Here is a 26,821-nt window from a genome sequence, read left to right as displayed (position 1 = left end):
GTTGCTGCTTCACCTTTCTTATCTAGGGGCTGGCTGATGCAAATCACGTCCATCCTGAACCTGTGGATCTCACAGCCGAGGACCCCGTCCCTCGCTGTCTCACTGCCCCGCTGGGCCTGGAGGCTGGGGCTGCTCAGGCACCAGCTCCCAGGAGCACTTCCAGGGAACGGTGACTTTGCTGGCAAGGAAGCAGCTGCTTCAGATGGAGGAATTTGGATGCCGCACTGTAAAAACAGTGGGTCAAGTTTAAGGTGAAATTCTCGGCCCCCTTCTTTTGTTTCCGAGGATTTTTGTAGGACAAAGCTGCATCCAGGTTCGGTGCCTGCCTCTCCCTATACACCCCGCTTGCTGGCCACTACCTGCCCGAAGCAGCTTTTGTGCTTGCATTTGCCATCTGGGATGTGCAAGCAGTTAAAGATCTGTCAGAAAAGCAACACAATTTTGCTTTCTTTATTATTGAGAAATCAAAGACCTCATGTGACTGTGTAGATGACTTAACACATTTATAGACCAGGAAGGAAGTTGAACTGCACTGCTTGCTTCGCTTTGCAGTGGGGCAGCTGCTGCAAATTCAACTCCTCTAACTCCCAGCTGTGCAGAGGAATCCGAACATGACCACCGAAACGACCACCGAGCCCCCAAAATGTTGCTTCTTCAACATCAAGACGGCAACAGTCGCTCTAGGGATCTTCCACATGGTAAGTTGCAGAAGGGGGGACAGGGAAGGGGAGACGAGAAGGGAGAGGCAGAGGTGCAGTCCTTGCAGAAGGTGTAATTGTTGCAGATCACCAGGCTTCCTGACCGTTCATATTTCTGTGCTCCCAAAAGTGAAAGACAAATGATTTTAAAGGGATGAACAAGTTTGGGGGAACGGTGGGAGAGAGGTGGGGGAAAGGAAGAAACTTATTGTCTTGGGAGGAGTTTTTAACTATTTTTCCCCAGCTATACCCATTGGAGATCGTGGAAACTACCTCTGCTTCCTGCTATTTCCCTTACAGCTTAATGCAGGAGCATTAATTAACGCAGGAGCATTAATGCAGGAGCATTAAGCTCCTGCAGGGCTCGGCACAGCCACCTGGACCTATCGGTTAGGAACTGGGCGGCGCAGGGCAATGTGAACGTTGGGGCAAGCAATGTCTGGGTGGGCAAAGTGACCTCGTTCCCCTCTGTACGGCCACTTGGAGCCAATACACACCCTTTTGGTTTCCGTTTTGACATGCGGCTGTGCTCGGCTGCCAGCAGCTGGCGAGCTGCTCGGGGTGGTTGCAGATGGCAGTGAGAAGAGGCAGCGGAGCCTGGGGGGGATGCTTCTGGCCCCAGCCCGGTGGCAGAGAAGTGCTTTCAGGTGGCTTTGAGTCATGGTGAGGATGTGGTTTCTTGTGCAGCAGAGGCACTTTAAATAATCCCTTCTGCTGCACTCAGTGCGCACAGTCACAGGCTGGGAGCCCGCAGGGTGATAACAGCTAACGGGGACTCGCAGCTTGGCATCTGTGGCAGCTGTGCCATGCACAAAAGGATGTGCCATGGTCCTGCAACACAGCTAGCCACCTTTCCTGGGGCAGCCAGAGCAAACCAGGCATCCCCTCACTGTGCCATAGTCCCCTCCTCACTCACACAAAGCCGAGGCTGAGGTCCCACATGTGTTGCTGTAACAGTTTTGACTTCCATAACATCAATAGAGGATTTGATTCATAAAATGAAGGGCAACAGAATCTGAAGATCAGCTTAGTTGCTTTTGGTGAGGTAAGGGAAAGGGAAAGCTTTCAGTGAAGGATAAGGGGATATCAACACGCCAGGAGCAGCAGCACCAGGGGTTGCTGGAGGCTGCAAGTGAGGGGGTGGCTGTGCTCAGAGCAAGGCAGGGGCTGTGCTTGGGTGAGCAGAGTCTTGGTAGCTCCGTGATGTGGGGCAGGAGGTGGCCCTGTGCCACCCAGGAGCAGGAGAGCAGAGACATTTGGGTCTGCACCGCATCTTTGTGCAGCCCAGCTGCCAACATCTTTCCCCTGGCATTTCTCGAAAGCCAGGTGCTGTAATGGCATTTCTAATGCCAAATTTTAATCGTTTGGGGACCTCAAAATATTATGAGATTGGTTTAAAGAATCATGCAATTTTATTGCCTCTTTTGCCTTCTGCTTTTTGAGCATCTAGATTACCCCCCAGGCAGGCTTCTCATCTTCTCACCACAAGCTCAAAACTTATAATCTCTCTGCTTTAAAGAAAAGGAAATTGCTGAATTTCTTGTGCAGTCTCATGACCCCAAGACACAAAAACTGAGCCGTATGAAAGCTGAGGGTTTGCAGCGGAGCACTAACAATTTCTGACAACCAATTAAACGTGTAGCCTTCACAGAGGGACGGTCACGAACTGTTTAGAAATGGGAGCTCATAGGAAGCCTACACAAGATTTGAAGAGGAACTGGCAAAATGAAAGATCTGAGCAAAGGCAGGAAATGCATGACAGGGAGCTTCGACACGATTTCTCTAGAGAGATACAAGCATGCCTTGCGATGTGAGCTGCCTGGTGTCAGTGGAGAAATGGGCACAGAGAGAAAGGGAGCTAGTTTTTCCCAGCTGGGAGGGGGAATCATAAAGAAATGTCCTTTGTCTCTCTGCAAAATCCACAAACGTGTTGTAATGAGGCACATTTTTCTCATAATTGTTTCACTGTGATGCTCCTAACAACAGAAGGGACTCCTGATTGTCACCAGTGTGAGATGGCAGAGAACGAGACACCAGCTCATGGTGCTGGTGGCTAACAGAGAAACCTTCAGCTCCAGTGACATTATTTGAAATATGTGTTATTTAAATAAAGCGCTGTACATCTGCTGAAGGCATAGGATGAGTTTTAAACAGCAAAAGGCAGAGCCTTGGTGTGAGGCTTTGCAGGGCTTTCAGGAAGGACTTTGCAGAAGAGGTACAAAGGCCGCTCAGTGAGGGCAGGAAAAACTGCTTTTCTTTGCAAGATGGCAAAGGCAGAAGTCGTAAGACAGACATCCTGAGCCAGCCCCGAAGTCCAGCAGCCTCCCAACCAGTCTCCAACAGCAGCCAGCCACTGCTGCCTGGAGAAGAAGGTCTTGGCAGGAGGACAAGTGATCCCTGCCCTATGCATCCTCTGTAGTAAGTACATGAGAGACTGCTTGGGGTTACATGAAAATCTCTCATAGTTTCTAGCTGTTGAGTTTAAAAATCTCCAGATCTGCTGTGTCCATATTTCCTTTTCAATCATTTCTTTTCCAAGTTTGACAACTCTTAGCATAACAGGGCTCTCCATGAGCAGAGGCTTTTTCCTACAAGGTCTTTTATGTTGATGTGAGTGTTATCCCTCATCTGGCTGTTAGCAGTGGAGACATGATTCAAACCAGAAACTGTACGGTACACTTAGTTGTAGTTTATAGCTTGTCCTATATAAATAAAAGGGTAGGTTTATGTGAGAAGACACCCAGATTCTCTGCACTGCTTGCTAAAAGAGTGTGAAGGATGATCCTGGGCCCTGACGCCAAGAGATGCTGTCTGGCTTGGGGTCAGTCCCTTTTGGAGCAGGTTAGTCCTGAAGGAAACTAGTTGCAGTGGCTCAAGCCAGAACCAGGGAACAAGCTAAGTATTAAGCAGTGTGGGCAATCGGGATTTAGTGCTGGAGCTACCCATTGACCCTCTTATGTGGGACAAGCCTGCACTGAGCAGCTGAATGTGACTCTAAACATGTTTGTAAAATAGACTCACCCTGTGTCTTAAGCACATTGACAGGCATGGACTTAGGATAACCCATGTTGTAATGAGGCCTAAACTCTCATTTTTCAGCCAAAGCCATCAGCGCGTGCCCTCCTTCTGCTCTGCTGGGACATAATTCGTTTCCCCCCTGCACCAGACACACGAACACACTGTGGGATCTCACCACGCTTTTGGAGCAGATCCTGCAGGGCCACAGCTGGGTCCTTCTCCCTCTGCCCACCCATAGCTGCTGGTATCCTGGGTAGGAATCTGCCATTTGAAAATAACTCGTGTGCAGCTCAGCTGCTGCTACGGTGTCTGGCTGGATGTGGCTGGTGGCAGGAGGGGTTAGGGTCAGCCTCTGAAACTCCGTGGCACAGCATTACAAAAGCAAAAGATTGGTTTCTAGAAGATCAGTGCAGGGCATGTGATGCCAGGGAGCATTAGCAGCTAATATGCAGCTGGGGCATAGATTAAGGAGCCAGAGATGCTCTTGAAGATGTGGGCTGACCCACGAAAGCATATGGGGAATGTGCAGGGACACTCTGAACCCTCAAATCTGCTGCTGCTGGCTCCTGACAGTGACTGTCACTGCAATCCCAGAGCCTCTAACTCCCCGAGTCCCTCCTGCTCCCCGTGTGTCTGTACCTCCTGTGTCATCTCAGTCGGTTTCTTTTAGACAGATCCCCAAGAAAACCAGTTTGATTTTTGGAGTAGATTGTGTTGTCTTCCTGCTTTATGAGCTAACACAGAGGAATAGCAACCTTTTTCATTTCCTGCCTCGTCTCTACCTTTTTGATGATGTTGCTGCAGGTGAGCAGAGGAAGGGGAAGAGAAAGGGAATTTATAACTCAGCAGTGACATGGATGATTTGCTACATCAATACTGTTGGTTTGTATCCGTGTAAATTATTGCTGGGAGTCCCAGTGATGAATCATAGTGATGCTGGGTGATAGCAATGCCATCAAACACGAGCTCTCAGGCTTTGTGGCAGTGTCTTGTCCTCCTATAAATTAGATTTGTCTTACTGCTGATCTCTTCATAGGCAGTTGAAATAAATCATGGGTGTGCTCAAACAAGTGGGGAAGGAGAAGGAGGGGGATGAGGAGGGGACAGTTGTGTGGTTAGCAAAGCTTCACGAGGTGTTGTGAGGTGACTTGCAGGTGACTTTCAAAGGAAGCCTGTGGAGGAATTTGTCCTTCTGCTCTTTGGCTCCTGCAGAGGTTTCAAGTTATTTGACATCAGCTTCAAGAGCAAAGCCTGGCAGTTGCTTCTGTGTGTACAGCATAGGCAGAAAAGATGCAATTCGTTTGCAACTAGTTCTTGATTAGAGACAAAGGTCTTGAAAAGTAGCATCTCAGTAGGTTGGTCTGGCCTCTGTCACAGCAGTGCTCTTCTCTTTGGTTTTCAGAAAAAAAGAAGACACATGACGCAGCTTCTGACAGCAGCTTAACCCCACTGTAGCTGCAGAATTATTCCCCAGGGAACAGGGGCTGCATGCATTGTGCAATTAAGTTTCTGCCTTGCAAGACACCCCCTTGCTTGCTTAAATTAACTGCCTTGGGTTAACGGCTGGCTCTACCTCAGTCCTGCATCGCTCCCCCGTGTTACAGATCTAACAGTCCTGCAGCAGGGGTTGGATTTTTGCCAAGCAGTTTGCAGCTCTCGTTTGAGAAGGAAGAGAGGTGTCCTCCAGAGGATGTGGCCATAGGAGAGAAAATAAGAAGTGGAAGCTGGTGGAGGGGCTGGGCGAGGCATGGCACTGAGCAGGCTGTGAATTGATTGCCAGGAGGTGAGATTTCCTATTTTAAACCACTCTCTGCTATCATGACATAGCAATAAAAGGGAACTGGATGTTGCTCAGAGCTCGTGTGTCTGTCTGAAATGGGAACCGTTTGGTTTCTTCTGGAGATGGAGGGTGTGTCTCGAATGAGAACATAAATGGAGCCCTGGGGAGTATGTTCTCTGCAGGAATGGATCCGACTGACTCACGCCAGGCAGCGGGGTGTCAGACCCAAGGCTGGGTGATGGAGACATCTCCTGCTCCAGGCTCTGCACTTGTGATGGAATGGCCCAGGGACCCTCGTCCCTTATTGTGTTCAGTGGCTCATTCTCTCTATGCAAAAGCCCTTTTAAATGGAAAGTTTAAACTGACTTTCACTTAAAAAAATCTTCTCATCAATCTTTCTGCTTGTGCTTGGGTTTTCTATCTGATATGTAGGCCTCCATTTAACAGAAACCCGAAAAAGCAATTTCTTCTTGTATTTCCCATGCTGACAGTTGAAGAGTTTGACCAACAGCAGCAATAAGGAAAGCTAAGTCTCTTGGGGAGTGTGTGCATGAATCCTCAGAAAAGTTAGGGCAGGCAAAGTAAGCGTGGGATCTGCACGTGTAGTTAGTTAAGAGGTGTTTTACATCTCAGGAGAGACCATCAAGTGTAAAGAAACTTGAGATCGCTGCAATTTCATCCTGGGCAAGGCTCAGTGCTTCCATGGGAGTTTAAACACTATTACATTAAAATGAGTTCATGTTAACTTTCTTGTGCCCCTGTAAGGAGATCTGTCGGCCTCACAAACAAATTGTGGTGCTTGTTTGCTGGACAGTGAAAACAAAATAACATAAAACAAAAACTTTGGGATATTGGACAATGCAGAAGAAAATGAGAAAATGTGACACATCCAACTCTGACTCTAGACAGTATTTAAATTCAGAGGGACAGCTAATGCCTTGGGCGGGACACCGGGCTGCAGTCCCCACTGCAGCAAGCAGGGCTTGGCCGATGCTCCTTCAAGAGGTGAGAGGCTCCCAGGAACCCTGTGGATGTGCTCCAGTTCTTTTGGAAACTGTGCTTACAGCTTGTGGCAAAGAGAGCTGATGAATTTGGTTTGGAGGATAGTTCCTAGTCTTCTCCAGCTAATGCAGACAGTGGGAGAGTCTGCATTCAGTTCCTGTCTCTGCTACAGGCCAGCATCACTGCTGCCCTCCCAGCCTTGCTTCCCCATCTCTGGGCCAATGCAAAGCCTTTCCTGCCATGTTTTTTTGTTTATTTGTTTGCTTGCTTGCTTGCAATGTCAAGCGTAGCACAGGAGGCATCTGACGGCATTACTCCAGCCAGAACTCTGCCTAGATCTTGCATTGCACCTCCAGCCACCGCTCTTCAAAAGACAAAATGTGTTCTCTCTTCTGCTTGCATAACAGCTAGGCTTGTCTCATCTCCCTGCAGTTGCTTGTTTTGTGCTGTTTCCCACACGCGGCGTTTGCAAACATAGCACAACCGCAGCTGTTCCGGTTCCTCCCTGCCTGCATCACTTCTTTAAGCAAGTGTTGAAACGAAAGGCTGCTACAGCTATTGCAGAAAAGTTGTTTCAGATACACGGTATGTGAGCTTGTGTTGATCTTGGTGGCAGATATACTGGCTTCCTGCATCGCTGCGGGCTTCAGATAACTCCCAGGCAGAGGCTGTGCAGTCCACGTAAAATGGCTTCTCTCACTCACCTCTGCACAGTGACCTTTTTTTTTTTTTTGCTGACAGTCCTTTTATTGCCTCCTGCCCACATAGCGTGCAGAATGGGTGCTCCCAAAGCTGGGCCTGGTGTTGGTGGGGTGCAGACGGAGCCACGTTTGCACAGGTTCCCACATTTTTGCACAGCACAGGATTTCCTCTCCTGCAGACTCAGTTCTCATGCCTCTGCAGGAAATCACACAGGGCACGATGGTCCCTGCGTTTCTGCTGGTCTGACTCCTGCTCTCTGCTCTCAGGCTGTTGCTGTGGCAAGAGGTCCTCCTGGATGGAGGTACAGCTCAGGCAGAGAAGACGTGGCAGGTCTTTGCAAGCAGCAGAGAGGTCAGAGAGCTTGTCCAGACAGTGAGAGGTGGAGCCGCAGGATGTTCCCTGCTTGCCCATGTTCCCTGCTTCCCCAGGGAATGTAGCAGCAGCCTTCCTCCCCATGCTGTGAAGGCAATTTGAAAATAACCCGGCACACCCTCTGCTGCTCATGGAAAGTGCAGCTGTGTGTGTAGGGCTGGCAGACCGAGCTGTGGTCCAGCTTGCTCCTGCCTAAATAATGCAGAAGAAATGAAGAACACGGCAAGCGTGAGGGACAGCAGAGAATGGAGGATGAGGAGGAACTGATGAACAGTATGGGAGACAGGGTGGTGCAGAAATGCGCCTTCAAAATACACAGTGCTGAAAGTATCAGAAAGGTCATGAAGGAGCAATAAATAGCATCAGGGCAGTTCTCCCCAGGAGGAGGTGTTTGCTCTGACAACACTACGTGGGTACTGACTGATTCTCTCTTGTGGCCTTGGACTTCTGGTTCTTGCATCCACAGCAGGTGTGATGCCCTGGGATGTGCTGTCTGTAGCGTACAGGCTGGCAGGGTGGGATTATCCCCAGGAGGGGCTGTGGTGAGGCTGTCTGGCATTGTGGCTCTTTGTTTTCTGGGTTTACATGCATGGAAATTCCCTGGACCTGCTGTTTGAGGTGCTCCATGATGAGGTTTCCAGCCTTAGAGAGCTTCAGCCTGACTGCCCAGCGCCTTACGTGTGAGCCAGGAGCTCTCTCTAACCTGGGGGTTAGAAATTATCTTTCACTGCAGAAGTACAGGGTTAGGACTGAGACCACAGCTTCTGTGAAACTTGGTGGAGAAGAGAAAATCATTTCGGTTCAATGTTAAAAAGTACATTTCCAAGGTTTTCTCAAATAAAAGAAGGAAAATGATATTTTTTTGTCAACGAAGTAGTATATGCAAACTTACAGAGAGAGCTTTATTCTTTTTGTGTTTCTTTTTGCAATTTGAAATGCTCTTGTTACATTTAGTTCAATTCCAAAGCAAAATGCAATTTCAACATGTAAAGCCAGGACTTCCACGATAAAACATACTGAAACAAATCTTGATAACTTTATAATTCCTCCATCTTCTTTCAGAAGCTGGCAGAAAAAGGCGGTTAAACCCAAACCATTAATAAACTGATAACTTTTCCCTCAGTATTTGCTTCTAAAGGATTTTAAACCCTTCATGGCTGTCTCACTTGGAGAGCCACCCCACACTTAGGACTGGGGCCATTGTGTGCTCCCTGGAAACAAATCTGCTGATGGGAAGTTGGCCTGTGGCCCACTGAATTGTGTCTTTTGCCTTTGTTCTCCTAGGTTATGAGCATTTTGCTGCTGATCGAGTATTCCCTGGAGGTGGCAAGCGGGAAAGGCTTTTGCAAAGACCTGGACAAGGATTACTACAGAGTTGGTAGGTTGCAGGGGTGCTGGAAAGCAGCGAGGGACAGGGGGGGTTGAGAGGGAGCCCAAAATCCAGCATTGGGTCCATTTTCTTTTTCATCAAAGAGAAATGGAAATTGGTATTCAGAGCAGATGGACCAAAAGCTCAGACTTGGAGAGAAAATTTAACCTCTACAGATTTGGATTTTGGTTTAGTCCATGGCTGTGTTTGGTGTTTGGAGACCAAATGTGAGCCCAGTGAAGCTGTTATTTCTTTATTTCAGAGGGGTGTGGATTGGGCCTTCAGCACAAACTCCTTTTGTATTGCTCCAGCTTTCCTTCGCTCTGCAATACACTTCCCCACTCCCATCCCTTTGCCCCAAATCCCTCCTGTTTCTTTTTTTTTCAGAAAATGAGTTGTCTGCAAGAAGCAGCCAGTCTGTTTCATATCTCACAAATAGTCACAAGCATCACATTCATCACAGCTGATTGAATTCCTACTGCTCGAGCTAGGGAGGATCTAGCTTAGCTTTCAGAGACAGGCAGATTTCTCATGTAGGGTGCCATTTAGAAGAAAATAACTCTCCAAGCCTCAAAAATTACTGAGCCAGGCTAATTTGGCATGAAGCTGTTTGGAGACAACAAACACATGGGTACTTTTTCCTTTTCTTAGTCACTTTTCGGTGTAAAACCACAAGTTGAGATAACCGTTCCCCACTGTGCTCAGAAAGCAGGAAACCAGACTCCCCCAGCCTGCATCGCCTCTCCTTGCGGAGAAGTCCTAAGGAACCCCACACAAAATGCAACCCACAGCAACAAGGACTTGCCAGTTCCCTGCTTTTCCAGCTTGTTCTCTCCCAGGCTGCAGAAATGTGCAGAGAGACCCCTGAGAGGGGAGGAAAAGGAGACCAAGCCCAGCAGCCTCCTGCACATCCCAGCCTCACTTGCCCCCGTGGTCGGGGTCAGACTGTGGAAAGCACCAGGCATAGCTGCTGTCTGGGCAAAGTTAGTGTTGACAGATGGGTCTGGATTTGTCAAAAACTCCAGCTGGGTTCTGGGAGGCACTACTGTGATCCACCACAGCTATTTTGACAGGCATCAACATTAAGTGAAGAATGGAAATTTGGGTGAGTCCTGCTACTAGGGTGTGGAGCAAAGGTCTGCTCTCATGGCGCACATATTCCACAAGGGGCTTTATTTCCAACCAAGTCCAGGCTGGGTGGGTTGGAGGCTACTTTGCTTGGCTGTGGTCCACATGGGCCCCTCTGCAGCTGTGGCTCATCTCAATACCCAGGGCAGGCTTGCGTGATGACTGCTTTGCAAAATGCTTTCTGCGGAGCTTTCCAGAGGCTTCCTTAAGGCAACATGCAACGCAGCAACCAGGCTCTAAAGCCCTGCTGCTTTCCTTGATGGGATCAGCACAATGTAGGTAGGAGAACCCAGTTTTCCATTTCTGTAACATAGATTTCCAATTTTAATTTTACAGATAAAAATCAAATGATGCAAGTGTGACCTTAAGGTCTTCCTTTTTTTACTGTTGTTGCTTCTTTTTTTTCTTTTTTTTTTTTTTTTTAATGTTTCTTCTTGTTGTTTTGGTACACCTGGCATGGACATGAGCACAGTGGGAAATATTTTTTCCTGATGGTACAATATTCTGACTAATTCAATAATATGAAGTGCTGAAAACTGAACATGATATTTTCAGATCTGAATACTTTCCCACAGACACAGTTACATAAAATGACAAGTGTTTTTCATGATTTTTTTGCAGAATGATAATCTGAGGCCAATAATTTTCACTTTTCTTCCAGTATCTAAGTAATATTTTTTTTTTAAAGAAAAAGAATCAAATTGTTAAGACAGATTTTCCAGATAATTTCCATACTAAACCTTTATATGCTTTCTAAGCAATATGTGCACTTTTGCAAATCTGGAGTGTTTTCTTTAAGAACAGAACCGTTCCGAGTGGAACTGGCCCTGTTTTTAACAGCCCCCCCTCTTCCCACACAATCAAAATGACAGGTCTTCCCCCTCCCCCTCTTCCACTGCCTCCTACACAAAAAGGAACATTTCATAATGAAATCCCCAGCACTTCCACTTGGCTTCTCTTCCCAAGCGTTTTCAAAGGGCTCTGCCTGGGAGATTGAGAGTGCTTTCTGAATATAGTTGGAATAAACACAGCGCAACCCTTCTATTTCCAGAAAGTAGCAGGGAAGCAAGAGAGCTAAGAGGTACACAAAGTTCAATACGACTTCAAAACCCAGATGGAAGAGTTGGAGAACAATTTGGGGAGAGGTTCTGTAGATGCCCTCAGCATCTGCTGCTCTATTTGTAGATTCGGCCGGATTAAAGCACGTCTCAGAATATATAATGCTAACACTGTAGTCACGGCCCAGGAATATAAACCAGGCAAGGTTTATGGGAAAATGCTTTCCACCAATAAATGATACAGTACAAAAAATACAGATAGCTCTTTATAAATAATCACAGCTCGCTCAGGATTTCTCAGAAATCTATTTCAGAAGCAGGATGCTCTGTCCCTAGCAGCCTGCCACTCCATGCTGGTTTACAAGGTGCCACAGGCAGGGTGGATCCTAGAGCACTCCTTGGAAATATGCTTTTAAATTAAAGGTCACCAAGAGATTAATAGAAGACCTACTAAAAATGTTCAATTAAAATGGGAAGAAGAACTCAGTTTCTTCTCTGTCCTTTGGGAACCCTTGAACCTTCCCACCCACAGTGGGGTGAACCCAAAGATGTTAGCTAGTCTAAAGCAGGTCAAACTTTACTACCTACGTAATATTTAAGCAATATCACAAGATTGATTTGGCCAGGCAGAGGGAGCAGGAAATAAACTCTGCTGTGTTGTGATCTGGGGCATTCACGTGCAATTTTGAAGAATCAGGTTCACATCTTTAGGCTCTGTCTCACACACAGCAGAAAGCTTGGCGTGCGTTTCCCATGCAGCTCCTCCATTTCCAGGCTATTAGAAACCTCCTCTTGGAGCTGAGAAGTGTTTCTAACAAAAGTCTCCTTGGCAGTGCTTCAGTCTTTAAAAAAAAACATGAGCTTTGGCTGACTAGATTTTCTTGCTGGAAAAAAAAATAATAAAAAAAATAAAAATAAAAAAAAACTAATCCCCCCAAAACATTTCAATTAAAACCTCCTTACAAGTTCTAAGCCACTTACATGATTGCTTTTCTGTCTTGGAGATGTAACGCCCCACTGCTTGCCATAGTTCAGGTCTTTAGTATGTCTTCAATTCATGTCTTTTCGTATGCCTGAATTTTAATCACTTTTATTTTTCATTAATGGCTATATAAAAATCATCACTGTGGGCAAAGTACAACTGGAGAAGTTGTTTCAATTTCTGCCCTGTCAGCCAAGAAAAATACTATGGTATGCCTGGACCTGTGTGTGTGTACATCCCATATCCTACGCAGAAAATAGTCCCTCCTGCTCTGATCAGAAGCGGATCAAGCTGAAGGGACTGGGAGGCTTTTTTCCCTTGCTAGAGCTGCCCATCCTTCGAATGTGGCTGTCCAGAAACATTTCCCTGCAGCTTATCAGCAGCACACAACCATCCTCGACAATCTGTGAATACAACTGTTAAACCACAGCTTTATGAGCCTTGCCTTTCCCAAGCCAGTTTATTGGCTGTAAAATAGAAAGGAGTTCATCTGCATCCATGGCAAATATGAGGAGTCACTCAAAGTCCCTCCTGGTTATATTCAGAACATAAAGCCCAATGTGAAGTTAATCAAAAGTAGACATTCGGCAAAAAAATTATCTCCCTTCCTGTTTGTTGGGTGGGCTTATTTGGTACCACTTGCTAGTAGTGCAGCTCTGCAGAGGCTCTGATATGAGCCCCCATTCAGGTTACTCTACTTCCCCGAGGGAAATGGCATTTATTTCACAGCATCCAAATTCCTCCTCATGAAATTCCTTGGGATCTCTGGGAGACTCAGCTGGTCTCAGAGAGTTTGAACAAGAAAAATAAGGCAGAGCAGTTTATTGTTGTATGCTTTTGGAAGAGGCACCTCAAAACGGACAAGCTCTCACCATGCTCTGCCAGCGATGAAGTGCCATTGCCAGGATGGAGGTGGTGTGGAACAGAAATATGGGTACGATCCTGAGGCTGTACAAGTGCACCAGGTTTTGTGAAGAGTGACATTTCTTCCGTGCCTGACTCATAAAATCAGAGCAGAAGTAAGGTGGGTCCCTGGAGGTCTCCAATCCAACCTCCTGCTCACGCCAGGGCTGACTCCAAAGCTGGGGCAACTTGCCCAGGGCTTTGGCCAGCTGCTGTTTGCAGATTTCCAGAAATGGGGATTCCATAAGCTCTCCGCTTCGCTGCTCAAGGATGCATCACTTATTGTAAGACTTTTTTTTCTTTTTCTATAGAGTTTCCATTATTGTGACAAATGAGTCTTTGCTTGCACTAACAGCCCTCAAAGACCCCATGTACCTCCTACAAGGGCTAACTTTGTTATTCCCTAAATACTTTGGTATTTTTTTAAGGTGTTACAGAAGAAAACAGTGTATTCCTGAGACAGGCAGCAGATGAACATGAGAGGAACAAAGGGGAAATTGTGGAGTGATGCCCCTAGGCATGAGATTATACAGATGCTCAGCCTTGCTATAAGAGTCCTAAATATGGCCATTTTCTGAGGCCCTTTAAGTACAAAAGAGACCAACATTCATCCTACAAAGGCCAACTAAGCATGAAGGGAGAGATTGAATGGACTTAAAAATTACTTTCTTAACATTTTTGAACCACAGATACTTAGCATGGAAAGAGCCTGTTGGTCACACCAAGCTGGGCTGTGGGGTCTGCTGTGGCCGAATGCCTCCAAGCCCAGGGACCCTGCTGCTCTTCTCCTGGTCCCGGAAGGCAACCTGCCACCCTGCCAGCCCTTGTGGAATATTTCAGGTGGCATTTGGCCCCTCTAACATGCTCTGTGTTCCCATCCCACAAAGGATTTTTATAGGCAGGGTAAGAGCCAGCAGCTACCACTCCCTAAGGGTTCACTCCTTTAGCCCATTCTGTTAAAAAAAAAAAAAAAAAAAAAAAAAAAGGATGTGCTCTCACAAAGGAAGAAGTCATTTTGTCAAAGCAAAATCTTTGATTACTGAGGCCAGATCTGTTGGTGCTAAAACATCCCTAGAACAGGGAGATGTGCTGCCAGCAGAAAGGGCGAGTGTATCTGCTGTGAAGAAGCAGGAGGCAGGCAGTGGGTGGAAGGTTGCTTTTTCTTGCTTTTCCTTTTCCTTTCCATCCCTCTGTTTCTGTCAGGTTGCAGACTTTTTGTTTCTTTGGGTTTTCTTTGTGTTGTGTTTTTTCTTTAATCTAGGTTCTGCTTGGGAAGTTCAGCTGGACAATTAGCCTGCAGAAGCGATGGCTGGTTATCCCATTAATTAGCGAGCCTGCCGAGAGCTGAAGCATGAGACCAGGCAGAAAGAGGCAGAAAAACACAGCTGCCTTGAATCTGAGGAAACACCATGCTAAAGAGAGAAATCCCCTCTGGGGCAGGCAGCTGATTGCTGATTCTGGGAGGAGAACAAGGGAAAATGGGGTTTAGCGGGGCTCGGCTGTTTGCTTTTTCATCCATCTCTGCAAATGCTGAGTGTGTTGTCTTTGTCAAGCTCTTCTTTATTTGGAGCTTATGCTGTCGTTGTGCTAACCTTTGTTTCTTTGTGCACCACCTCAGCCTTGTTTCCACTCTCCTGCTTCTGAGAGGTGGGGTTGGTTTTCTGCCTTGAAGCTCGGGCTCTTTCCGTGACCCTCATGAGCTGCAAAGCTGTGAGCAGCCTCTTCTGCAGTACAGCACCACATCCATTCCTCTCTCTGTTCTCGTTTAAGGCTTGCTGGGTTTGGGTTTCCTTTCCCTGCTGTTTCCTAAGACTTCTTCCTCTTCTTACATGTTTCAATTCTCATTATTTTACAGTTAAAAAAAAAAAAAAAAAAAAGCAGGGAGAAAAAAAAAAAAAAAAAAAAAAAAAAAAAACACACCGGGATTTATTTTCCAGAATAGAAGCGAAAGCTGTAAAAGCTGCTCCCTCATTTTGTGCTGTCAAACTCCCTTTTTCCTGATACACCTTAAGTGTTTGTTGGACACTTTCTATTGCTCCCTTTGGCCTTTCCTGGCTGACACCTGTGTGTGCAGCAGCTCTTGTTGCTCTTGCAGCAGCAAGCCTCTCCTGTTCCAGATAAGCCACTTGTGCTCCTCCAGGAGATGTGGGCTCCTCAGAGGGTTTTCCCCTTCGAGCTCCCGAGAGAAAGGAGTTTCTCATGCTTGGGGAAGGAAGTGCTGGTCAGAGCTTCTTCTCAGGCTAATGGTTTCTCTCAGAAAATCTCAAGCGTGCTGCTGACTACTTGAGAAGAAAGTAAGGGAAGTTAGAATATCTGACTGCTGTATCAATGCGTTTAAATGAAAGTGGGTGCCCTCTGCTAGCAAAGGCTGTGCAGTGAGGAGCGTTGGTGCCACCTGCCCTGTCTGGCTGCCAGTTGTGGCTCAGCCCAGCTGTCAGGCAGGTCTTTTACAACCCTGGGAGGGCTCCAGAGCTTCTCACCATCATTTTTGGTCCTTTCTTTAGCTTGCATTTGTCCATACCTACCCTGCTTAGAGCTGGAGGCATGCCTGACAGTTTGCACGTTGCAGTTCCTGCAGCTCATGGGCGCTCATCTCCTGCCAGATGTCACAGGCATGGCTGGGTGGAAGGTCTGTCCTTCTCCAGCACAGCTCTTGCTCTGACTGGGGAGAGCTGAGTGCATTTCGGTCCCTCACTGGCCAAATTATGGCATAACTGCAACTGCTCTGGGGCAAATATTTTGTTACTGCAAACAACAGTGTTGGGATTACATGCCAGAAAAAGAGGAACTTCACTGCCTTGACATATATTTTTTTTTAATAAAAATCAAACACAAACAAAAAACTATTGTTAGCAAAGATAGGAGTTGAGTTAAAGGCAATTTAATATATGCCCAAACACTGATGTACTCTTCTATCCCCACATTTGGTAACGTGCTACCAAAGCTGTAGGCAAAAATTCTCAAAGCTGTCCAAGGTGGTGTGGTGTCTTTGAGAGAGGGTTTGGGGTGGAGTTGTGTAATATGGAGCAGTGAAAGGATTTCATTGCAGCTGGAATAGATAAGGAATCCAATATATGACAACATAATTCTATATTTCTTTATGAAAGCAAGTGGAAGGGCTTAAAGAGGTAATGGAAGAATATAGTTAAGGACTGGATTTATTCACTAGTCGTGGAATAAATTGCACAGCTGTCTGCGGGGAAAACAAACCAGTAATCAAACCTTTCTGATGTCTGAGGGATGTTGTACCTTTGGAAAGCAACAGTTGCTTTAAAAAAGCCAGAAAAAAATAAAAGTTTGGCTCTCTTCTAATAAATCTCTATCCTTTATTCAAGCATTTTGTAATTGGAGACCCAAATAATGTGTTGCTACTTTAAATTCAGGTAAAGCAATAAGAAAGAAATCAGGCTTGAGCTGGAGGAGGCACTACAAAAGACTGTGCATCATGCAGAGGTGGATAAAGAAAGTAGCAGTGCTTTGCCTTTGGAGAGAGCTGCTTTTTTTCTTCTTTTTTAAGAAAAAAAAAAATGACGCTATGTAGACTGCTACAGAGATCAAATATGTATAGTGTTCGGTGCAAGCAAAACTTTGGTAGTCCTTATCAGGGCAGGCTGCAATACCAAGAGGGAAAATTGCTTTGTGGGAACTGTTCAGTAGGAAGCTACACACCTGGCAGAGATCGCCTTCCTGGGCCCACAACAGCAGACAGCGATTACCTAGCCCTGTAGGCAGAACTACCTCATGTTGTTCTCCTTGCACGTTCATTTTTTTAAGGAGGATGTTGCATTTGGCAACTACAGAGACTGGATGGAGGCGAGGTATTTCACTCCGAAACTCTGTGGTCCATGCTAGTGGTGGGTGGTTGAAATTTGTGCTTCTTGCCTGCTGAAGTATCTTGCAGATTGTCCCATAGCTTTTGCTGTTGGTTAGCTTATCTGAGTCTCACATAATTTCCTGCTCAGACTTATTAATCCTGCATGCCTAAAGCTACTCTGCCTTTCATTATTATTATTGTTTTACCTTAATATTGTAGCCCAGGATATTTAAAATTTCAGTCCAAGCAATAAAGACTTTTGGCTTCCATGTGCCTGAGCTGAGAACCTGCACAAGGAGAGGGCTAAAGTAACAGAAACTTCAAAGGCAGATGAAAAAGTGAGTGCAGAAAGTGCAAAGAGGGCAATCTCTAGCACTTTGGCTGCATGGCATTCACTCTGTCACATCTGCAGTTGTTTCTGCCAGGTTATCACACTTAAAATCTTCCCTAGAGGCATGGTTGAATAGGTACATTAGACTCCAGCTTTTAGTAATGTGGAAATTACTTTTCTTACTTGTAGCTGATGTCATCACCAGTTTCCTGTTGATCATCATGCTTTTCATCATCAGCTTCAACCTGCTCCTTGGTGTGGTGAAGGTATGTTCTCCACAAATGACGTTCAGCCACTTGCCAGGAACTCTCCATGTTAGGGGAGGTATTGGGGGAAGGACTGGAGGATGCTCATTGGAAATGCTGAAGTAAGACCAAAATGATAGATAAATATCTCTGCTCTTTTAAAACAGAGGGAGAGCAACTGGTTTTACAGTTTCAGGCTCATTTGCAAGGCTGCTAACTGTTAGATTCACCAAAACTGAGTGACATTTAAATCAAAGCCATTTCTTATGTTATGGGGTGGAAATAATCCTGATTTGGAAACGTTGCTGTATTGCCTCATTTCCTTGCTATTTTGCAAGTCAGGTCTTGGAGGGTAGCCGTAATTCCCCTATTACATGAGGATTCATTTTCTATTTCAGGAGAAGAAGTGACTGTGCATTGGTCTGGGAACTTGGCTTTCTTTGTAGCTCAACACTTGGGGTAGCTGAACAACAGTTCTGGTGGGATCAAGTGTCAAGGTCACAATGTGAAAGTTGATGGAAACTTTCTGAGGGGGTTGAAAAATATCAATGTTGATGCCCTTCACTGTTTCTGAAGCATTTGTCAACACTATATCTGCATTTGGAGGCAGAAATTGCAGGAGAGGATTTGTTCTCAAAGCACACATCCTTTCCAGTATCGATAGCTGTTCTCTTTCTCTCACTCGAAACAGAAATAACTGGCATTGCTTTTCTTTCTCAGAATAGGGAACGTCTCCTGATCCCGTTCCTTGCTCTACAAATCATGGACTTTCTACTCAGCCTCCTAACGATGTTCAGTTCCTACATACAAGTCCCAGCCATCGTTTCTGTGTCATCCCTTAGCCACATGGTAGGTCACAGCTCACTGTTGGGATGGTCCTTGGTGTCCTCTATGGGATGGATGCCCACACAAAATGTAGGGGTTCAGGGTCACTGCCCTGGACCACAGCTTTTCATGGAGGTGGATCCTACACTGGCTGCAGGCAGGGTGCAATTCTTAGGGGTTAGAGGATCCACAAGGAAATCGAGTGACAGCTGGGACAGTGTTTAGTTTCCCATGTCTGAGAGTCTTCCTGTTGATTTTATTTTCTGTCTCAGGGCTCTGGGGAGGTTGTTGTGAGTGTGCTGGAGACAAGCTAGGAATATCACTGCACCAGCTAGAGGCTTCTTCAGAGGAGCTAGTATAAATGAACCCAACAAGATGGTTTGCTAATCATTTTGGCTTGAATAAGTGAATTAAATAGCTTAGGTTGTAAATGAGATGAAAGCAGAGGCCTGTGTAAATGGGGGAAATCTATAAACGTGACACAATCTTGTAATCATAACCAAAACCCTGTTCCCTGCCCTTCTTGCGCTTGCAGCAGGGACGCTCGAAGATCCCATTCCTGGCTCTGCAGCTCCTGGACTTCTGCCTGAGTATTCTCACCCTCTGCAGCTCCTACATGGAGGTCCCCACCTATCTCAGCCTCAAGTCTTCAGACAACGGGGTAGGTGGTGAGCAAGCCCAGCAGATTTGTCATGCTGCGAACTGCTAAGTTTCTTTCAGTGGCTGTTATGACAAAGTAAACTTTCTCTGATCTCTATGGTGTATCCAGAACTGCTCTGTTTGATGATAAAAGAGGATTTTCCATATGTTCTCACCAACACAGTGTTCTTGACTGACAGCTTGCTTATGCATGTGTTTCTTAAAAGTACACTCTGTTTTTCTTGTAAGAATCTTATGGATGCAAATTGCAGGGCAAAATGATTTGGATAGAGCCTGCCTGCATACATTGAAAATGCATCAACTTTTCATCTTTATTAAACAGTCGCACTTTTAGTTCTCATTTAAATAGTCTTCTGAAGATCTTTGCCAAAGGAGTGTTAACAGCAATAATAACAACAATAATGATATACCCAAAAGTAACTGGAGATGTGCTTGTTGTGAGAGGCAGGCTGACAAATCTGCTGGGATATCCACCACATTATGTGACCCTAGGAAAGGGAACAAGTGTTTGACTGACACCCTCTACCTCTTTTCACAGGGCTTTTTGCCAACCCTGGAGAAGTTGTCAACAGAGGAATATGCCAAAGTGATGGTCACCTTCACAATTGCGTTCATTGCTGTCCTCTTCCTGAAGGTAAATATCTGTAGGGTGTGGTGAGCAGCGAAGGCTGAAATAAAGCTCCCTAGCCTGAGGGACAGGAGGATTGGTTCTACTTATCTCTCAAATCTTCCAGGGCCTTGCAAAGTCTTCTCAGTCTCTCCTTGGGTGCAATAGGACATATGCCTCAGTGTAGGTCTGATACTCAGGTCACTGCTTTTGCTTCTGCAAGTGTGAGTTATAAAGCAAGCTCTCTCTCATATTCAGAAACTATTACTGCCCATTCATCTCTAAAAGGATAAGACGTTTGAAAACAACTTATAGGAAACTATTCTGCTATTGTGTGACAAAATAGATAATTAAGCAGCAGGTTAGATCTTCCACTTGGGTAAGTTCTTATGTGCACCGATGTAAACAGAGCAATGCAAGCTGATAGTCTGAAATTTAATTAAAACCAATGAGCTGCTAGATTCTGCTTACATCTGAGAAAACTCCACTGTGAGAGGGTTTCTGTTCTTCCTGCTTCAGTGGATCACAGAACAGATTTTTCACTGAGGGGTTTCAGACCAGCTAAGAAAATCTCATCTCTCCAGGTACTCAAGCAGATTCTGTCACAGAGAAAGTTGCTACTTGTTGGTTAGAAAGCATTTTTTTATTTAGATTCTTCCTAGGTGGCCAGAAAAGCCAGTGTGGAATGGAGCTTCTGGAATGATTGCACTGCAGACATGTCTTTAGCATGTATTTTAATTGCATAAACTGAGCAATAAGAGTGGAGATAACCCTGAAACCCAGCTGGCTGTGTGGGTTTTTGTGGTGGTTTTAAAGGTGACTCCAGCTCAGACAGACCCAACACCGTTTTCATCAGAAGTCTCCCTGACCTGGCAAATCAGTTGGTTTGAATTTTCTACAGAGTTAGTTACAAGATGGATTCATCTGCAATGAGTTTTTGTGCTGGAGTTTGCAAGAGGAGAGATTAGGGAAGAATAATCTGAAAGATGAAGTGGACAGGTGCACGTACTCCTTGGTCTACTGAGGTCCTCAGAAGTCCCCAAAACAAATCATTAGGAATCAATCCTTCAAACTTAGTGACAATCCCTTCCATCTTTTATTTCTAGCAAAACCATTGTCATGAGAGTTCCTTCCCAGTGATACAGATCTGATGAGGAACAAAGCTACAACAGGAAATATTTTATAGCTAAAACCAATTTAGGTTAAAACCAATTTGACCAATTTAGGGCCCATCAGCTCCAATTCACTGACTACCCCCACCAAGATAGCATCTAAATCATCCCCTCTACCACCATCATGATAAGAATGCAGAAACCAGGAGGAAATAGAACATTTCTGATGGAAGATGAAATAAAATATTTAATATAATTAATTCTGAAGTAGCTCACTGCTGTTCCCTCCTGATGTTTAGGACAAGCTTCCTATCCACTTGTAGTGCCACTAGCTGCCAGTGAGGTTTTCCACTTTTAATTCAGTGTGAAAAAAGGTATCCTACACCAACTCAAGTGTTTTCTAAGTTAGCCAGTAATGGGATGATCCCAAGGTGACTGGATCCCTTTGCATAAACTGTGTGTTCTGCTCAAGCCTGCTATTGCTTGCAGCAGCCTTAATGTAAGCCAACTCTTACAGAATTCAGTGCAGATTCTGGACTGGCACTACAGCAAACTCTTCTGAAAAATCAAAGTAAAAATAAAAAGATTTTTTTTATTATTATTAAATTATTACTTTTTTTTTTTTTTTAGTTTATTGGAGTTTCTTTAGGGATTGAGTGCCTTTTTTTTTTTTTTGTACAGTTTGTATGATGGCTTCAGTGTATTGCATGTTTGCTCTCTGTATGAAAAGGCTTTTAGAAGGAGAAGGTTTTTGCAGTATTCCCTGAAGGTGCTTAAAGTTTGGATTTACCTCCTCATCTCTGTGAGTCTGTTTGAGAGGCAGATTCCTTTAACTCAGATACTTCGTTCCTTGTTCTCATTCTTTGTATTGGCTTTGTGTCAAGACAAACAGTCCTCATTGTTCTAGGAAATCCTAAGCTATATGGCTTGTTCTTGGGACATATAACTCCCTATGTTCCTTTGAAAATACCAACTGTTTTTAAAGTACAGTCTTACGCCAATAAAAATAAGAGGCACACGACTTCGCCTCACTGCGCAACGTAGGGAAAATATTTATTTAATATGGTATGTTTCACAAGCCTTGCTTATTTTCTTGTGCCATAATCTGTCAATCGATCCGTTTTTCTCAGAAAAGCTCTCTATTTACTGCATGTTGTAACTCTGTGAGGTTCAAGGCAGTCTTCTCAGAAAAGTGTAGCTAATGAAAATATAGGATTTTCTTGAATGAGCTGGCCATTCAGGTCAGTCCTAATTGACCAGGGGGCCTTGGATCTCTGAGAGGTGGATTTCGTGCCCATCCACATGTTTCTGAGACATCCAGACTTTGTAGCCTGCTAAGAAAAATAACACGAAAATTAGGACATGCTTTCCTTTCCCACCTGGTGACACTGAGCACTCAGCAGTCTTAAGGTTGTGCTTTATGTTTAATTACATTAATAGTCCTATTGACTTCCCACACCAGTGGGCTGCTCTGAATAGATGGAGTTGTCACCTTTCTAGTGAAGGATCAAGACAGACTGATGTAAGGCCTTGGGATATGCAGTCCCAGACAGCTCTCAAGGAGAGAAGGACAGTGGCAGACTGATGGCAATAGTGGAAATGTTCTTGTTGGCATGCAGTAAAACGGTGGACTTCCCTTTTTTCCTTTTCAGGCCTATATGTTCAAATGTGTCCTGAGCTGCTTTAAGTATATTAAAGCTAGCAAGAGAGGCAGTGTGAAAGTCGACCCACAAGCAGCTGAAAAGGTGAGTGAAGACTGCTTTAGGTTTGTCATGAAAAGGCATGGTTTAGAAGGCAAGATGTCTGATGATTCTTCCTTTTGCTCCTTTGGTGGTCTGAGATATGGTTAAACCCTTCAAATGTTCATTGACAGGTACTAATAACCAATTTACAATTATGTAATATTTTATTCAATTTGCCTTTGGAAGGTTTTATTTTTTTTAATGGTATCAGCAAGGAAGCTGATACCCAGATTTCAGACAAAGTAGATAAATGTGAATATATCACTTTTAATCTCTGATCTGCAGATGTGCTTTTAATTTCAGGTCAACTTTGGTTTCTGTGCCTAACAGTGCTACCCCTGTTTAAAATTAAGTTTGTCTTCACCTTTTTCTGGATCAATGTCTGAGAGATTTGGTCTATTTCCCTTCATTTTAAGTATGCTAAAATATGTGTGCAATGTGTACACACACACACACACACACATATATATATATTTATATATTCATCAATGTCCTTACCTAGATTACCGGTGATCTCTTTAATAGTAGCATCCAGCTGCTCTGACACAATGGAAGAATATTGAAGACTTTCCAAAAATGAGGGATACTGTAAAGAGGGATGAGAATTAAAGAGGAAGAATATGGAATGCTAAGCTTAGGCATTTGTCTCGTTGAAATTTGGTAAATATAAGCCTTGTCTTGCCAGCAGTGTGTGCCCCTGCTGTGCATGCATCAAGGCCCTCAGCAATGATCTGAGCTTAGTTTCTTTGCTTAGGCAGTGAGCCTTATATTCTGGACATTAAAGAGTTTTGGTCCACTTGTTTCGGCAATGCTTTGGGACACAGAGGTGGGACTGGCAGCAAAGTGGTTGTAAAGTGCTGCTCACCTCCAACTCTTCTGGATTTCTGCCCTCCATCTCCTACAACCCACCTGGTTCTTCTCCCCTACTTTGAAATGGGAAGAGAAACATGTCCAAGATAAATTCATTTGGAACCCTTTGTGTGATCCCCAGAGTGTGACTATAATATTCTTCTCTTTCAGGCTGTGCTGCCATCATATGAGGAAGCCTTAGAGCTGCCCTCCAAGGAATGCCCACCGCCCTACATAGCGATCTAAGCTCTACTCCTGGAGAGAAGACATCTGTACTGCTGTTGGTGCCTCTTACCCCTTCTGTCAGATACTCAGCCTCACTGAGAAGTCCTTACTTTATAGCATATCGTGCTTATTACACTCCAGCTCACTTTTATGAGCCTGTGAAGAGTGATGGTGAACCACTGGTGCTGGTGCCTCATTCTACACTGGCAGTTTTGAGTTGCAGTGCTAATTGTAATAAATTTGACACCAGGCATCAGAGGTTCCCATCACTGGCCTCTGACATCTGCCTGATGTGGAAATGGAGGCATTGGCCTGGATCCCTTGTCAGGCAGAATGCTGCTTCTCATCTGTCTTAGATTTCTAACCCAGCAGATGAGGCATTTAGGAAGTGGAATGGGGGAAAAAACAAGCAAGAAGCTTTCTCTGAGATAGCCCAACCCTGAAGTATGCTATGCTAACCAGCATCTTTTAATGAGGACCTAAGGGAAAGTGATCAGCAAAAAAATGAACTTCTTAAATGAACAACGATGCAGCTTTCATTCTGTCTGCTTACAATAATGATTAATAGTGCGTACTTCAGAACATAGAACATGCTGGAATTGTGACAGTATTGCTCTGCCATTTTATATCTGAGTGTTTGCAATTTTTTTATTTTTTATTTTTTGCTTTTAGTGTGAATTGAAAGATAAGTTTCAATAAAATAATGACAAACTGTTAACAGCTTCAATACTTTGCTGTCTGATTTCTAAAGGGGTGCTGTCCTTACTGTGTGAAGCATGTCACAAGGGAGCAATAACTCACTTTTTTGAAAAATTAGTTCACAAAAAATGGTACTTTGGGTTTAGGTTAATGTCATCTCATTGGCATCAGCTCACGTGTATGCTGTTTGCAAACAAAAATCTGGTATTTCCACCAGCCAGCCCTACATATTCATCTGAGAATCTAGCTTGTTCCTTCCTCTTGCACATTATCACTGCTGATAAAGATCCTGCAATGTGTGTGCTTTTTGTGGCACATCCATGACCCTACCACTGATTGCACAGGTCGGTCCGTGTACATGTTAGTGAATAATGTTGCTAACGATAGGTGGGCAGTAGCTGGAATTTAGCATCTGCTCACCTTTTTGGATGGTTCCCTGCTTTTTAAAATTACTTCAGTATGAAAGTGTGATTTGCTGAGTAATAACTATTCCAATATCATCTACAGTGTGGGCCATGGCCTGAGATTCTTTTTCTGCTCTGAAACAAAACAAAAATTTCAATGAAAGATTTGCCAAAGTACAAATAAGTATCAGTGTTGCCCATGTCCTTTTCACTGAAGGAGTAAAGTACATGTATATGGTGATGAAGATAACGATGTTGACCTTATACTTATACTTAAGCTACTGTTCTCAGTGTTGAAAAGGGATGATTTCCCTTCTCTGTGCTTCATCTCATTAGTTCTGGGGACCAGGATACTCAACAATAGATAAGAAATCTGGAAGGGTGCACTGTCGTCTTAACATTCCTACTGATTTTAAATGTGCTTAAAATCACCATCCAAAGTATAGACCCATCAAATTCCCTGAGCAGTCACAAACAGAAAAGAACTTTCTGATCCTAAATTTGGCATTTGTTTAATTGTGACCAGTGAGCAAGAGACCAACCCAAAATTCAGCCAGGAAACTTCTCAGAAGTAGATGAAGAACCAGCTTCTTGCATCAAATTCCAACCCAATTTCTTGCTTAATTAGGTGCAGAGAGAAAACCTTGGTTTTGAAAATATGAATAATCATTAGTCTGCAACACCTTTCAGTCATCACCTGTCTGTTTTCTTGGTTACAGTCCTGAAAACCAGGCTGGATGCCAAAACTGGCTGCTTCCAATCCCATCAGCTACCAGCCCCTATGGCTGCAGTCCTCGAGGCCAGGTCTGGAGGGGGAACAGGGCTGGGTGACCTCCAAGGCACAAACCTGTGTGGAGCCTCCCCCCTCGTTAGTTGTTTAGGGAGGTATTTGGAAGCACAGTCCCTCCCTTTGTAGGTGCCGAGGTGGGGTGTGACATCTTCACCCCACTGCCTGCCATCAACCAGGCCCAACCAAGAGCCTGGGTCTGCCCAAGGCCTCATTAGGAGAAATCCAGGTAGTTTTACTTGGCTTATAAACCGAAGAGAGTTCCTCAATGTGATCCAACTGAATGGTGTTAAAAATCCTTTCTCATCTCTTTAAGTGGCTCAAATTCTGCTCCTAATTAAATTCCCATTAATGAGAATGCCCCAAGTCTCTTGGGTTAATTGACTTTGATAACAGAACTGAAGTAACTAAAATACACTCAGCATCTCATTGAGGTGGGGTTTGTTTCAAAGTGCATGAGCAGTCAAGCCTCCAGGTACACACCTGATCTTCTAAATGAACCTGATGTTTTGTGGCTCTCAGCAAGCCAGATGATCTCTGCTTCGTGCACTATGTTCTCCGAGGGGCTCAGAATAGCTCCCTGTGAAAGCCTGGCTCAGAAAAACCTACAATCTGATAAAATGTATAGATTTATTGTGAGTTTCCAGCCAGGTCAGGGCTGAGTTCTAGACAGGAAATGGTTTTGGTTTTCTGAAATGTTAGATGATTTGGCCAACACAAACCAAACACGAGCTGTCACCAGTTTGCTAAGAAGTCAGATGATGGCACTATCAATGCTGTTTTTGAGACTGATAAAAGACTCTTTTTAATATACTACTGTTGCACTGTTTTTTCACCTCTGAACTGATTGATTTATGGATGTGAGTCTCTCTAAAATAGGTTGCGAACCAATTCACACAGATATGCTTAATGCTGTTCTGCACTTCCTTTTTTTTTTTTTCCTTTTTCTTTTTTTTTTCCCCTAAAGCAGAAGAGAAATGAGCAGCAATTCCTTGCTACAGATAGAGGATTGAGCTGATAATGTCAGCACTGGCAGGCCAGATAAGTGAGAGGGACAGAACCACCTGCAGAAGCAGCATCATTTCATGGGGGCAGAGATGCTCCAGGACTCCAGAGATGTCCATTAGATTCCCTGTCTGACTGTGGTTTTCCCCCACCGGACCTGAAGCAAAAGATTTTGGTTTTGGTTTCCTCTCTCCCATTTCCCCTTTTGCAGAATGAAAATTAAGGAACTTGGCAGCTGGAAATGTGTTTGACATGAGTGGGAAGAGGGCTTTTTGTTTTAAGTGTCTGTGCTGTCTTGCACTTTGCTTTGAGCACTTCTGTTGGGTTTAATTTATTTTTCTTCTCCTAGCATCCTGTGCCATTGCCTTCGGTCAGTGAAGTCCTCTCCCTCTGCTTGAAGAAAAGAAGCTAAACCAAACACACCTCACTGCTCTCCCTATGCCACAGAAAGGGAAACTGAAGCATGAAGGAAAAGGAAACAGCTCCTGCAATATAATGGGCCCA

At 44.7% G+C, this 26,821-nt stretch overlaps 1 protein-coding gene across 1 annotated transcript; it reads left to right on the top strand.

The window, feature by feature from the left end:
- Positions 1 to 500: 500 nt before the first annotated feature.
- On the top strand, positions 501 to 24,149 carry LAPTM5 (lysosomal protein transmembrane 5). The gene is made up of 8 exons (XM_005015449.6): positions 501 to 698; positions 8,857 to 8,950; positions 17,347 to 17,423; positions 18,123 to 18,251; positions 18,763 to 18,888; positions 19,426 to 19,521; positions 22,259 to 22,351; positions 23,369 to 24,149. The coding sequence occupies exons 1-8, from the start codon at positions 612 to 614 to the stop codon at positions 23,441 to 23,443; spliced, it is 777 nt and encodes a 258-aa protein (XP_005015506.3). The 5' UTR covers positions 501 to 611; the 3' UTR covers positions 23,444 to 24,149.
- Positions 24,150 to 26,821: the final 2,672 nt, after the last annotated feature.

This window comes from Anas platyrhynchos, chromosome 24 (genome assembly GCF_047663525.1).
Source record: "Anas platyrhynchos isolate ZD024472 breed Pekin duck chromosome 24, IASCAAS_PekinDuck_T2T, whole genome shotgun sequence".
Taxonomy (NCBI): domain Eukaryota; kingdom Metazoa; phylum Chordata; class Aves; order Anseriformes; family Anatidae; genus Anas; species Anas platyrhynchos.
Note: the sequence above shows the minus strand (reverse complement) of the source record. Positions and strands in the feature narration are given on the sequence as shown.